Source organism: Schistocerca serialis, chromosome 12 (assembly GCF_023864345.2).
Source record: "Schistocerca serialis cubense isolate TAMUIC-IGC-003099 chromosome 12, iqSchSeri2.2, whole genome shotgun sequence".
NCBI lineage: Eukaryota > Metazoa > Arthropoda > Insecta > Orthoptera > Acrididae > Schistocerca > Schistocerca serialis.
Window position 1 is genome coordinate 25,113,403 of NC_064649.1, and position 15,126 is coordinate 25,128,528.

At 39.7% G+C, this 15,126-nt stretch overlaps 1 protein-coding gene across 2 annotated transcripts in view; it reads right to left on the minus strand.

Annotated features, from left to right (window-relative positions):
* The window catches only part of LOC126428471 (activin receptor type-2A), a 118,582-nt gene that overhangs the window by 38,549 nt on the left and 64,907 nt on the right, over positions 1-15,126 (minus strand). For both annotated transcript variants that reach the window (XM_050090407.1, XM_050090406.1), the window contains exons 5-6: positions 3,508-3,666; positions 1,535-1,755 (exon numbers count right to left, since the gene is read on the minus strand). In XM_050090407.1, coding sequence (XP_049946364.1) covers positions 1,535-1,755; positions 3,508-3,666 — 380 coding nt within the window. The remainder of the gene's footprint in view (positions 1-1,534; positions 1,756-3,507; positions 3,667-15,126) is intronic.

Below are 15,126 nucleotides of genomic sequence, written 5' to 3' on the forward strand. Positions count from 1 at the left end.
GGATGGTACAACATATAGCAGCCTTAAGAAGAAAGCAATGGATCGCAGAAAATGGAGAGGCAAACGACCTGCTAATATAGCAGAAAACTGATGATGATGGTGATGAATCGACGGGCCTGCACAGAGTCCTGACGTGAATCCTACAGAACACTTTTGGGATGTTTTGGAATGCTGACTTCGTGCAAGGCCTCACAAACCGACATCGATGCCTCTCCTCAGTGCCGCACTCTGTGAAGAATGGGCTGTCATTCCCCAAGAAACCTTCCAGTACTTGATTGAATGTAATGGATTGGCCTGCACAGAGTCCTGACATGAATCCTGTAGAACACCTTTGGGATGTTTTGGAATACCGGCTTCATGTTAGGCCTCACCAACCGACATAAATGCCTCTCCTCAGTGCAGCACTCCGGGAAGAATGGGCTGTCATTCCCTAAGAAACCTTCCAGCACCTGACTGGATGTATGCTTGCGAGAGTGGAAGCTGTCATCAAGGCTAAGGGTGGGTCAACAGCATATTGAATTCCAGCATTACTAATGCAGGATGCCACAAAATTGTAAGCCATTTTCATCCAGGTGTCCGGATACTTTTTATCACATAGTGCATTTCAACTGCATATGGAGCACAGGAAGAATGATGGCTTAAATGTCTCAGTGCACATTATAATTAGTCTGATATTGTATTCATGATCACCTCAGGAATTACAGATAGGGTGTCCCATGAGGAATGGTCAATATTCACACGTGTGATAGGAACGATCATTCGAAGCAAAGAAGTCTAGTGTACACAGGCTGTAAAATGCAAACCTTAAGGGCTATGAGCAGTTACACATCTTCGATACTGTGAAACCAATCTGTTCTACTGCAAGCTCTTTGCTTTCCATATTTCCATATGGAACAAAACACGAAAACAATTTCTACTCAATATTGGATCTAAAGTACATACTTTTAGAGCTGTAAGCACTTGTGTATCTTTACTACTGGAAAAAACATCTCTTCTGCTTATAGCTCTTAAGGTATGCTTTTTGGAGCCCATGTTTATCAGATCTTTTTCCTTTGTATGATCATTCCTCCCATATCCACCCTGTATAGGGGCAGAAGAATATATCTATAGTCTTTTCTTAATACTGACTCCTAAAAACTTGTAAGCAAGCTTTCACTGGATAACTGGGATCTACGTTCCAGCATCTACCAATGAAGATTTTTCAGCATTTCTGTGATCCTCTTCTGTAAATCAAACAAACCTATGACCATCTCCATATGGATTCAATACCTCATGCTATTCCTATCTGGTAAGGTTCTGACAAATGTGAGTAAAATTCTAATACGGGATACACAAGTGGTTTGTAAGCTATCTCCTTTGAAGACTGGCTGTATTTTCCCTGTATCCTGGAAACTGCATATGTGACCGTTCCATTACGTATGCCTACAAATTGTTGTACTCAGGTGTTTGCACGAGTTGGCTGGTTCAAACTGTGGCTCACTAACATTACAGTCTACTTTTCCGAGTTCTGTGAACTTGCTGGAGAGCTGCTCACCTGGCCATGGATTCCGCAATGCGGCAGAGCTCCGGCCAGGTGACGAGGTTGCTTTTGAGGTAGTCGCACAGTGAGCCCCTCTCGTGGAAGGCAGTGATCAGCCAGTACTCCGCCTGCAGGTTGTCTCCACGTTTCTCCACACCGACAAACTGCAGAATCGCCTCGTGAGAAATACGCGGCAGTCGGTATACCTCGTATTCTGCTGCCCACGATTCCTTGTCCTGCAATGCACAAAAGTAGGATGGGGTTTTTATATACGTTCCTTCACAGTACACTACTATCCAGCTAAATGTTTTACAAAATATCCTTTCCTTGCCTTTCTCTCTTGGAACGATGCCTCACCTTTCTGTACATGAATTTTTACGTTCTGGTAGTCAAACTGTCAATGCCCTGAAAAAACATGTTCTATAAGGTGGTAATAAGTAACTGAGCATAACGAGCTCAGTAAGTGCCTGTTTATTCTTTTTTGTACGAGTTAAGATATGGTCGTAGACATCTGTAAAGGGAGATTTAGCTTTTACGTTTGTGATGTTCCAAACTGCACTAATAAAGAAATTTAATACTAATCTTGAATTTTATGGCAACCAATTTAATTTTGCAACAGTGAAAGGGCTTATCTGTGCAACAACGGAAACACCTGGCAACACAACTTTCTTATACATGTGGTTCCATTTTCTCATTTTGAGAAGACTGAAGGACCGATCTGTTTTACTTGCTAAAAACATTCTAAAACCATCGTCTCATAAATATTTCTTTACTTAAAACAATCAGTTCTGACAGACGTTATTGTCATCTTTAGGTCATAAAAAAATTTTTTTCTTATGAAATGTGCCCATTTTAAGCTGGCTCTGGTGCCAAGCTGTCACGTGGATAAAAACAGCATGTTATAAAAGGTTTGTCATAACTAAAACATTTTACAACTTACACCTTGTGTACAAGGCCATGTCCATATATATACCATTCACAGATGCTTGTTACGCCACAAAAACACAGTATACAGTAACATATCTGTTTACATAGGCTGGACATATTCTAGACACTGAAAATCCACCTTAAATGGCGCGTAAGGTAGAACTGATGCCATAGCATGCGGTGGTTAATACGTCATTGTCTGGAATAAAATAACTGAAACTTTGGTATCCAGTCAGAGAGTATAATAATAACAACCTTAATTGTCATGAATTTTCAGCGAATGGATGAAGTAGAAGCCAGTATCAAGGTGACCAGATTAAGGAAGAGACTCTTGAGAATGAGTGCAGAGGACATCTTTTCTTTATTTGTGTGTGAGGAATGTTTCCTGAAAGTTTGGCCGTACCTTTTTGTAACACCCTGTATATCGCACGGTCAAATGTACTGTCAACAGAGCAGTAACTGAGCTGAAATCTGGGAGCCAGACTAGTGTTTATCTAAGACGATTTGGAAAACCACACCCACGTTGGCCAGCATACCAACCCTCATTGTTCATCGAGGTGGCAGATTCGATCCGGAGCTGGTGCACCTCCCTGAATCCTGGAAAGGGGTGCTTTAATGCACTCGACTATCCAGCTGGGTTACTGAAGAAGTACGGAATCAAATTGGGGAGAGGAGAAATTTATGGCACTTGACTACAAGAAGGGATCAGTTGACATGACGCATGCTGAAGCATAAAGCTATTATCAGTTTGGTAATGGATGGAGTGTGCTCATATGTGGGAGGGGGGAGAGAAATCATATAGGCCGGACTAGTTAGCAGGTTCAGCGTGGCTGTAGAGTGCAGTAGTTCTGCAGATATGAAGATGCTTGCACAGGACAGACTAGTTTGGAGAGCAGGATCAAACCAGTCTCTGGACTGAATGAAGACGAAGAATAAGAAGAACAACAACAACAGCAACAACAACAAACAACAACAACAAAAACAAAAGCAGCAACAACATGCCAAGTGTAGCAGTTTTAGGAGACAGATGTATTATGAGGCTGTCTCCAATAGTGGCTCACCTGAGGTGGGAAGATCTTGACAGCAACAGTTTCATTTTTGTACTGTGCCTTCCAGACAGCACCAAAGCGACCCCGTGCTTTGATCTCCAGCAACTGAATCGGGCGAAAATCCAGAATTGGTGACAGCTGTGGCAGAGGATGGGGTTCTGCAATTGGCACCTGCAACATAATTTTAAATTAAAAGGCAATTTCACTAGAAACTTTGTGGCAATCCTGTACATAGATGGTCATAACAAAATTAAAAATAAATCAACACATTGCACCCACCGTGCCTGTAAAATGTACTATACACTTCTACACACTATTAAAAGTATTATGAGTCTACCAGTTCACTTCAAAGTGAAACCGTCTGGTTGGCATGTGCACAAGGTAAACTTTCTGCAAAGTTAGAATAAGTGGATGAAATGTTGAGTAATGCAGTGTCACAACTGGTCTCCAACAACAAGACATATATTACCTCTCAGGGGTCCCCAGTGGTGGAACTGACTTACCGAAACTACCAATAGAATGGTGTAGGTCGAGGTCTGAGGTATTGCACCGTGAAGCCATTTGTCCTGGTGGACCATAGTTACCGAGCAATCGACAAAAAATAATTTTGGGATTTTGCGTGTTGCTCTAGAGCTTTAAAAATGAAATGACGTACAGAAGGTTGTGTAGTGTAATGGTTAAGGTACAGTCCTCCATGGCGAAGGTTGTGGGTTTGAATCTCCTCAGGTGCTTTATTTTGTTTTATTTATTTCATATTTTGTTTCTTAACCAATAGACTAGCATTTTCAATGTGCTTCTTAACCAATAGACTGGCATTTTCAATGTTTAAATACTATGACAGATAAATAAAAATAATTAAATTCACATCCACAAAGATTCCAAGTCAGAAAAGAATGACAGGAAGAAAAATGGGAGGAAATGAAAAAGGTAATACAATGATTAAAAAAAACATGACAAACGAATAGAAATAAAACACCCACATTTAAACGACTTAATGAATAAAAAAATTGATCAAAGTTATATCAATAAAAATTTAAAAATAAAATATTTGAGGGCACCCGAGGTGATTCGAGCTGACAACCTTTGTCATGTGGGGACTGTACCTTAACACTATCCAACCATTCCGTATAATATTTCTTTTTTAAAACTCTACAGAATAGCATGAAATTTTGAAATTGTTTTTCGAGGATTACTTGCAAACTATGGTCACCAGGGGTATACGTGCAGGATGTGATACCTGGGACTTTAACTTAAATCCTCTTGTAGATGGTTTCAAAAAGTCATTCCCACCACTGGGACCTCTCCTTGTCAAAAAAGTAAATAACATATTCCAAAATTGCCAGCTGAGATGATTACAAGCATAATAATACGCTACATCATTATCCTAATAAATGGAAACATATAACTCCTTACTGTCATCATTAGTGGCAATTTGCTTTAAATTTTCAGAATTTTAAATTTGTGCACAACACAAAATGCAAGGAAGTACTGCCGTATGACTACAATATAAATGACTCACAACTGAATTCAGTCAACTAGTCAATACCTGGGTGCAAAAATTTGTAGGATTATGAAATTGAATGATCAGTACGCCCAGACATAGCTGAAGTAGGTGGCAGACTTCAGTTCATTGGTAGGTTATAAGGAAAATGTCATCAGGCTCCAAAAGAAACTGATACCAAATAGTGCTTACACGGGATACTGAATTTATATAAAGAAAGACAGCATGAATTATCACAGGTTGAAACTTTCTGGCAGATTAAAACTGTGTGCCGGACCGAGGCTCGAACTCGGGGCCTTTGCCTTTCGCGGGCAAGTGCTCTACCGACTGAGCTACCCAATCACGACTCACGACCCATCCCCACAGCCTCAATTCTGCCAGTACCTCAGGTCGTGAGTCGTGCTTGGGCAGTTCAGTCGGTAGAGCAAATGTCCCGAGTTCGAGCCTCGGTCCAGCACACAGTTTTAATCTGCCAGGAAGTTTCATATTGGCACACACTCTGCTGCAGAGTGAAAATCTCATTCTGATCACAGGCCGGTTTGACCCATACAAGAGTGTCACTAAAACGCTGAAAAATGTATAATAGTGTGTGCTCGAAGACAAACACCTATCTCACGAAAGCCTGTTTATAAAGGTTCAAAACAAGTTTTAAGTGAAGAACCTAGAAATATAAACTATATGATTGCAACTATGCAGACACCTTTTGGCGCACATTAATATGGAGTATGTCCACCCTTCATCTTTACAGTGGCTTGAAATGTGCTGGTGACATTTCAATGAGGAATCTAAATGTCTCTGGAGGACTGGCAGCTCACTCTTTCTCGCAAGCCGAAACCAAAAAAGGTAATGACGAACGTAGGGGTCTGGAACAAAGCTGACATTCTAACTCTTCCCAAAGGTTTTCAATCTGGTTCATGTCGGAGCTTTGGCTACAAACCATTCCCTCACAGATGATGTTTAATGGCAGGGTGCACTGTTATACTGACACAAACAATCATCATCTCTGAACTGTTCCTCCACAGTATGCAGCACATAATGCTGTTAAATGTGTTTGTATCCTTCTGCACTTGGCATTTTCTTAAGTGCAGTAAGAGGACCACACGCTAATAGTGAAAAATACCCTCATACCGTGACACCAGCTCCTCCGTACTTCACTGAAGGCACTAAAAGTAATGGCAGTACAAACACTAGACTCTCGCTAATCTGGCCCTCAGTAGTCTGGCTTCTCAGTAATCCAGTGCACATCCAAAAACACGTGCACAATGAATTATTGTGTGCAACAATTCTTAGTTAAACAATGCTTTATATACTCTATTTGAAATCGTAACCTTCTATACAGTAACACCATATTTTTATGTAAGTTAAATCGAGGTTTTTCGCAGAAAGCCATTGCTGACGAGTTCAATATTGGACGAACAACTATTTATGACATCAAAAAGAAAGATGATGTTATTCGACAGTACTCAACACAGATGGATAGAGAAAACGGAAGGTTATGCAAAAAGAGTGAAAATGAAGAACTGGACGTAGCTGTTTACAGGTGGTTCATACAACAACACAGCAAAGGAATTCCTGTCAGTGGCCCGATTATAAAGGAAAAAGCAGCTGCATTTAACAAACAACTTGGCGGTAGTAAATTGTTTGCAGTATGAAGGTCGGCTATCATACTGAGAAAAATAACACGGCATTCGGCAGCTGACAGTCACCGGGGAAAGTTGCTCAGCTAACGATAAGTATAATAGAGGAAGAAGATTTAACTGCTAATGCCTTGTATAATGCTGATGAAACAGGACTCTTTTACAAGATGATTCCTTCAAAAACATTAGCTGCAAAGAATGAGAGGGAAGCTCGTGGTTACAAGCAACAGAAACGGCGCGTAACGTTAATGGCGTGTTGGAATGCAACAATTCTTAGTTAAACAATGCTTTATATACTCTATTTGAAATAAGCTACCGCTTATGGTGATTGGAAAATCCCAACACCCATGCTGTTTTCAACACAATGACATAAATACTCTACCAGTGCAGTATTGTGCTCAAAAGAAAGCCTGGATGGACAGATAAATATTCTCTCGGTGGTTCCATGAACATTTGTATCAGCAGTGAGAAAAGAGCTAAAGAATAGAAAGTTTCCACTGAAAGCTATCCTTATAACTGACAATGCTCCCAGTCATCCTTCAGATGTTTCTCTAAGGTCCGATGGTATACGTGTACAAGCACTCTTTCTCCCACCCAATGTGACAGCCCTGATTCAGCCTATGGACCAGGGAATTTTGAAATCAATTAAACGTCATTATCGACATTCACTTCTCGCCTCCTTGCTGAACAAAAGTGAAAACGACTCTATCGAGACGATACAGAAGACGTGGAAAGCAATTAACATACGTGAGCTGGAGAAAATTGTGGCCATCCATTGATGCCAAGTAGGATCCTGTGGTGTCACCGCCAGACACCACACTTGCTAGGTGGTAGCTTTAAATCGGCCGCGGGCCATTAGTACATGTCGGACCCGCGTGTCGCCACTGTCAGTGATCGCAGACCGAGCGCCACCACATGGCAGGTCTCGAGAGACGGACTAGCACTCGCCCCAGTTGTATGGACGACCTAGCTAGCGATGCACACTGACGAAGCCTCGCTCATTTGCAGAGCAGATAGTTAGAATAGCCTTCAGTTAAGTCAATGGCTCCGACCTAGCAAGGCGCCATTAGTATCTATAGTGTCTCACTTGTATCGACGATAGCGATGTACAACAAGGATGGATTAAAGTTAAGTATTCCAGCAGCTACGTACTTTTCTTTATAGCATTCATTACGTATCCTGTTTCAGACCTATCTCTAGCCTGCGTGAGTTTAACGCATGCATATCGGCTTCCTCACTCAGGTAGTGTTCGTAGTGTTGGCTAACTGCTAACACTACAGATCCAGTAGTGAGTGACAGCGATGGGCCAGTCAATTCGGAATTATCAATTACTTTGTACACTGACATGTTCTGCAACCTTCCAGGAGCAGAAGAAATTGATGATGAAGGTGCTACTAAGTGGCTGAATGAGGAAAACTGTGATTCGGAACAAACTTTAACAGATGAAGAAATAATTAAAAGTGTGCAAAAAAGTAATGATGAAAGTGATGAAGAAGAGGATACAGGAGGAGAGAGCATTAAGATTTCTCACACTGCCAGTGCTGAAGCTGCCGAGGTCTTCCTGGAGTACATTATGCAACAACCAGATACATGCAGTACCGATGTAATGCTTGTAAAGCAGTTGCAAGATAAAGCATGCCACAGTCGCGTATCATCATTGTGACAGTTAAAAATTATGGACATGTTTCATAGTGAGTGATATGACTGTACAGTATACACTCAAAGACCAAGTTTTCTATGAAAATTAACGTATTTTTGGATTTAATAAAGTAAATCCTCTATGTTTTAAAATTGTATCCTTCAGTTTAATAAAGCACAGCACACTATATGCCCTTGTTGTTATCAAAACAAATAAAAAACAAAATAAATGAATAAAATAAATTTCAGACACTCAATAATCCGGCACTTCCACTAATCTGGCACCCATATGTGCCAGGAATGGCCGGATTAGTGAGAGTCTAGTGTATTCTCCAACGCATTCACCAAACACAAACTCCACTATCAGATTTCCACAGGGTATACCACGATTTATCACTCCAGATCACTCGTTTACAGTCATCCACTGTACAGTGGCATCGCTCTTTACACCACCTCGAGCGTCGCATAATACTGCCTGCAGAAATGTGTGGCTTAAGAGGAGCTGCTCGACTACTGAATCCTGTAATTTTTAATTCCGTACACCCAGTCATCGAGGTAGCTCGTCAGCTGGGAGCACTCTGGAACTCGCGAGTGATTGCTTCCACTGATTCCGCACGGTTTTTTATGACCACCCTCTGTAATGCTCGACGGTCCCTGTGCACCGGTACATGAGGTCTGCCCGGTCTCAGTTTAGCTACAGTCGTTCCTTCTTGTTTCCACTGCACGATAACATCACCGACAGTCGACTTTGGCAACTTTACGAGGGTCGCAGTGTCCCTGACAGATTTGTTACTCAGATGACATCCGATGACTAGTCCACATTCAAAGTCACTACACTCTCCTGACTTATCCATTCCGCTGTTCCAGAACGAGATTTTCACTCTGCAGCGGAGTGTGTGATAATATGAAACTTCTTGGCAGATTAAAACTGTGTGCCGGACCGAGACTCGAACTCGGGACCCTCGCCTTTCACAGGTGTGAGTCGTGCTTGGGTAGCTCAGTTGGTAGAGCACTTGCCCGCGAAAGGCAAGGGTCCTGAGTTCGAGTCTCGGTCCGGCACACAGTTTTAATCTGCCAAGAAGTTTCATTCTGCTGTTATTGCTTCTCTACTGACAACACAATACTTCCTGCCTCCTTTTCTGCTGGCAGGTCCACCTCTCAAGAAATCTAGTGGTCAGCTCCACACCATATAGGGGTGGTCGGTTAGTTTCAATAAGATGGTGTACTTCATATCTTATGTATCCCTCCTGTACAGGCTTTGAAGACCAGATTTATCTACTTACTGCAAGTACAGAGATTCAATTATTCTTCCCTTGTTACATACAAGGTGATTCTTATAAATGTTTAAAAGCCTCAGAAGCAAAACAGATGACGCTGGGACATGTAATTTAATATAAGACACATGGGGCGACAAATGTCCAGAAATACCCCAAAAGTGGATGATGTGACCAGACGACATACCTCGCCGCACGTGCAGCGGTTAACGCTATCTGTTCGTCACACCCAATCGTCCCAATCTGCGTCAGATATTCACGTCAATGTGGCTTCGAGCACGACTTTAGTGCGTGGGGCTCAGGGTTCAAGTCTTGCATGCAGAGGGTAGTACGTTTTTCATTGCACAAGACAGATGTGTGTTTACTGTGAGGTATTAATTTCTTAATTTATTTACCAGTTGTGCGGTCACCGCTGGTTCATTGCATAGTACAGCACAACAAAAACCTACAATATTGCGTCACAAGTAAATGAGTATAAGCTTCCGAATTGCGTCATTATCAGTAAACGACCTTCGTTTTCTCTAGCAAATAATGTCCATAAACAAAAAAATGAAGGGACATAAAGGAAAAAAGACATAATATGAACAAATTTTGCTCGGTTGCAGAAACGACAATAATTTTGTAAATTCTGTCTTTACAGAAGATCACATTTACAAAAAGTGTTCATAATTTCCACCATTTGCATGAATGCAAGAACAGCGCCGCTCAATCGTCCCTTCATGCACACACTAGAAAATACCCTCCACACACTTGAAAATGCCCTCCGTATTTCGGATGTGACATCCATCCACTTTAGGGGTACGTCCCCCATATTTGCGGCCCCATGTGTCTTGTATTAAATTACTAGTCTCAGTGTCATCTATGTCACTCTGAAAGTTATTAAATGTTATTAAGTATGCGAATGGATCGGCAAGAGCCCCTAATACAGTGGGAGGTATCTTCTGCCACACACTTTACAGTGGTTTGCAGAGTATAGATCTAGACATGGCATACACAGAAATGTAAAAAGAAAATTAATGACTACGTATATATGGAGCGAAAATAGAGTTCTTGATCATCAGTAAGGCAGACAATGGAAGAACGTCTCTGGCAGCTAACAATTTGATTGTCAAACCAACACTCATCTTCTAAAACCTGGCAAGCGCCTACCACGAATGCAGTAACAGAGAAGTCAAAATTAAGCAGGACAGACTACAATTTTAGAGATTATTTTAGCATGATGAAAATACTAAGTCACAAATCATTAGGGAAAATATTCAAAATAACTATCTTCGTTTCTTCTACATCAACAGTTAATCTTCTACACATTTAATATACTTTCAGAAGACAAACGGAAATGTAGGTGTTATCTTAAACAATTTTTAAATTTGTAAATCTTGAACATTTCTTCCAAAATCAAATTTTTACATTTAAATTACAACTTGTACTAGAGACACAGCAATATCCTTTTAAAAAATGGAACAAGCTTCTCATTCTTTGCAGCAATTCAAAATTTCAGCGCCAATGAAAATAATATATTTTTTCTGATCTCTTCAAATCTGGCTTATGAAGTCAACATTAACATTGTGCGGAAGGGGTGAGGTAATGGCATTGGCTTTAGTGTACTGTGCTACACTACAGCATAATGAAAATATATAAAAATGTCATTATTTAGCTTAATGTAAGTACAAGAAAAATTCTATAATTTTTGATTTTGCATTGTCACTGGTGATATTTTTGATGAGAAAACATACTACTAGGGACATTTAGCTCTTTTTTTCCTTTACTGTCAATCTTAAGCAGAAAATAAAAATTTAGTATTTTTAACCACACACAAATATACATGCATTGTTGCATACTTATCAACTTACCCACTATTCCCATAAATGGAAAAGAATGAGGCAGCATGAAAAATTGAAAACAGTATTAACCACAACCCTTCCAATAAAATATTACTTGTTACCAAAATTTCTGTTATGCTCACATCATTTTCATGCTAAGACACAACAGTTTCACAACTGACAATTACACACAAAAGAATGTGACACACTTAGCAAATATTTTTAATGCATAGCAATATATATGAGGTTTTTTCTCCTTTAATACGGGAATTCGTTTTTTATGTAGATACTGAACAACTTCAAGTACCAGATTGACAGTTTCTCTGAGTTTTGTATTAAATGTAATCGATAAAAAACACAATTTTGTTAATGATCGACTATAGCAGACATAACATTTTCACCAAAAAACATCAGTATGTTATACAAATATCAGAAGAAGACACTGTGTCACACTGTTATTTCACTACCTAGAAAAATTGCCATAATGGGATCTTTAATAAGTAACTTGTGCACACTTTAAACCCATTATTTATTGAAATCCGTTATTTCACACGCAACTTCAACGTCATTGAATACTTACTCCTCATGATAAGTGAGTCCACTGCGGCACACCAGGAGTATTATTCCTGCAAAGAAACTCACCTGGCACGACTAGTTGTTTACATTTTGAGGCCAAAGTTCTGTGTGATCTGAGTGTTACCTGCTGTGCAATTTGATACAAATGTTTGACTGCGGTATTTCGAAATCTATTTTTTGAATCTTATCCGGAGGATCTCAAGAATAAATTAAATCTTCTCTAGCACAAAAAAACTTTTTTCTTTTTCTCATGAAACAAAAATAAAGAAAACAGGAGGTCTAATATTTCATGATATTGCATCGAAGTCTGCATAAATTTGATGCAAAAACTCTGATGGCATGTTTACATATTCATAACTTCTAGCATACTCATAAATAACTGCTGTAGTTTGCTAAAATTGAAAACGTGTCAGTTCTGTAATGATCAACTACAGCGCAATCTATATACTTTGTTTGGTCCAAAATTACTGAAGTCACAAAAGGGTTGAAAAATTGCCATGATTGTTCTTCATCTTGACCTCGTGTAGCATGAAAACAATGAATGACACAGCACTGAAATTTTAAAAGTGTGAAGACAAAAGCTTTCCCGTCTAATACAAATATCTCACTTACATTACTTCCAATTTCGGTTTCAAACTGTCTTAAATTAGGCCAAACTCTTGTAGATCTTGGTTGGTATTTTGGAGCACTCCACCGAAAGCCTCCAAAAGCCTTGCAATGTATGTATCTTGACCTCTAATTTTGCACAACTCAAATTTTACAGTGAACATCTGCACAAAATTTCATCAAATTGGAGATGGTCAGGTGAGGATGAATCATAAAGTTGGTCCAACTGATGCGGAATTGGCCCTCTCACTCCTGTGTGCTACAATGGGCAATGTTACTTATTAATCATTTCTTGTAGATCGCGAGTGTTATGCTGAAATGTACCTCGGTCAGGTCACAATGATGTATTTGATCCTACAACAGAAATGGCAAGAGAAGATGCCTGACAGTTGCAACGAGCTTGGTGCGGCTACTTCCAATGCCTGTCTCAGCCACACACCTTAACAGTATTCATGTAGGTCTCCCAGCTCCATGGATGACTATGATTTTTGCCTGCAGTAGTTTGCACTTTGCAGTCAAAAGCTAGCTACAGTACTGCTAGCTGTCAGCAATCTTCTCTCACAGACTGCATTTTAGGTTTAGTGGACATCTTGATACATGCATATTCCTCAAATCTACAGTTTGTGTTTTCACGGTTTTAGCACTGACATATAAATTTCGGTAGATAATTGATACTTTTGGTTTCTTATTTACAGATTTTACTTGTTTCCTAATTGGGTTTTGTAACTGGCAATGTTAACCATGACTAATGAAAATAACCAAACATGAAATACTTCATTGTTTACATTAGGTACATTCTAAAATTTTACATAAATTGTGACTTTATAAAAACTACTGCTCTCCTTATGAACTTCATTTCTGTGGCAATCATCCTATTTCAGTGTTTCTCTCGTAGTGCCAAACTCGGCATACCATGTAATGCCATTACTGCAATGTAAATTTGCATGTTAATTTTCATACTTCCTTCACTACTATCATGTTATTCGTCCAGTAGTACACTGAGACTTCTTTCTTAGTATTATTTAGCACCTCTTGTTCTATTCTCCCTTCACTTCTTAAGTATAGTGCCAAGATATTCAAAACTGTCTACTTTTTCAAGAGGCTTTTCAAGAATGTGTTGAGTTCTTCCTCCTGTATGTCCTGTTTTCAAACCCAAATTACTTTGCTTTTATGTGCATTAAATATATTTCCTTCCTCTTCATTTCTTCATACCATTCCACCACAACCTGCTGAAGTCTTTCTGGTGTATCAGCCACCAATACAATATCATCTGCAATCTTTGCAGATAGACTGGTTGTAGTCTCCACATTCCAAGCTTCAAACTGTGGGTTCACAGCTTGCACAGTATTGTTACTTTATCTAGAAAGATGTTAATGAGCTGAGGGCCATCACCTTGTTTGACTCCTTCCTCCATTGGGAATTAACCTGAATTTTCATGAGCAAATACAAACCACTATCACTGGTTGTTTATATGCAAACTTCACAGCGCTCACCAATTTTACTGGACACTCTTTGCTACCAGCACCTCCCACATGTACTTCCTTGGGACAGAGTCCAAAGCACCTTTAAGATTGAGAAATGAAATATAGAGGTTCCAGTTCTCGGCTGTGCTCTATCTCCAAATGTTCTTATTGTGCAAATGTGGCTCTGCTTCCGGCACTCTGGCTTAAAATCACTGGCTCCTCTTCCATATCCTCTTGCACCACCTTATGACAGTCATAACTGTTCCCTTCTTATGCAGTGGTATAATTAACCCTAGGACACCCAAGGTATTAAATAACTTTACTGATGAAAAATTACAACTTTCAAAATGGTTTATGTATTTTAACTAAGGCATCAGTTTATAAATGTCGTTAACTGTTATAAATATTGGATTGAGTGAATAAAAAATTGACATAATAAATACAAAATACAGATGTGTTCATATACAATAGACTACTCTGAGTCCTCAACTGCAAGGCAAGAGACACACTTCACAATTTTTTCTGAATGTGTGTTACACACATGTTTATGACACTGTCCACAATACTGTTTTGGTTTAATTAGATTGTTGTACTTCTGCCTCTTTGTTTTAGCTTCTGTTACACAAATACGCACCGGCCTTTCCCTACAGGAGGCGGACGTGCTTCTGTTGTCACTTCTTTGATTTTCTTTTGTAGAATAGTCTCCATTGATTGAACAATTTGGTTAGATAACCCTCTTGCATTGGCACTTCTTTCTTCTACCTGCAATTTCACTAGTTCCAGCGCCCTCTAAACAAGCTGAGCATCTCATCAATGGTGAGGTGGACCCCTGGTTTATACAGTAGTGGAAACCTATCATTCACTTTGTTGAAAACATCACGAATTGCTGTGAACTTGTCTGCTCCCTTCTTAGCTGGCGGGTACTTTTGTCATAAAACCTTATGATTGCAATAAGTTCCTTGAAACGTTCTCTTGCCATAATACCCTTGTAAACTGGCCGACCCATTAGGTCTGACAAAAGATCATGTACACTGACAGAATTGTCCTTATTTGCCCCTTAAGTATCAGGATTCCTATAAAGACATACAATTCTTTCTCATTAGTCAAAGTAACTTT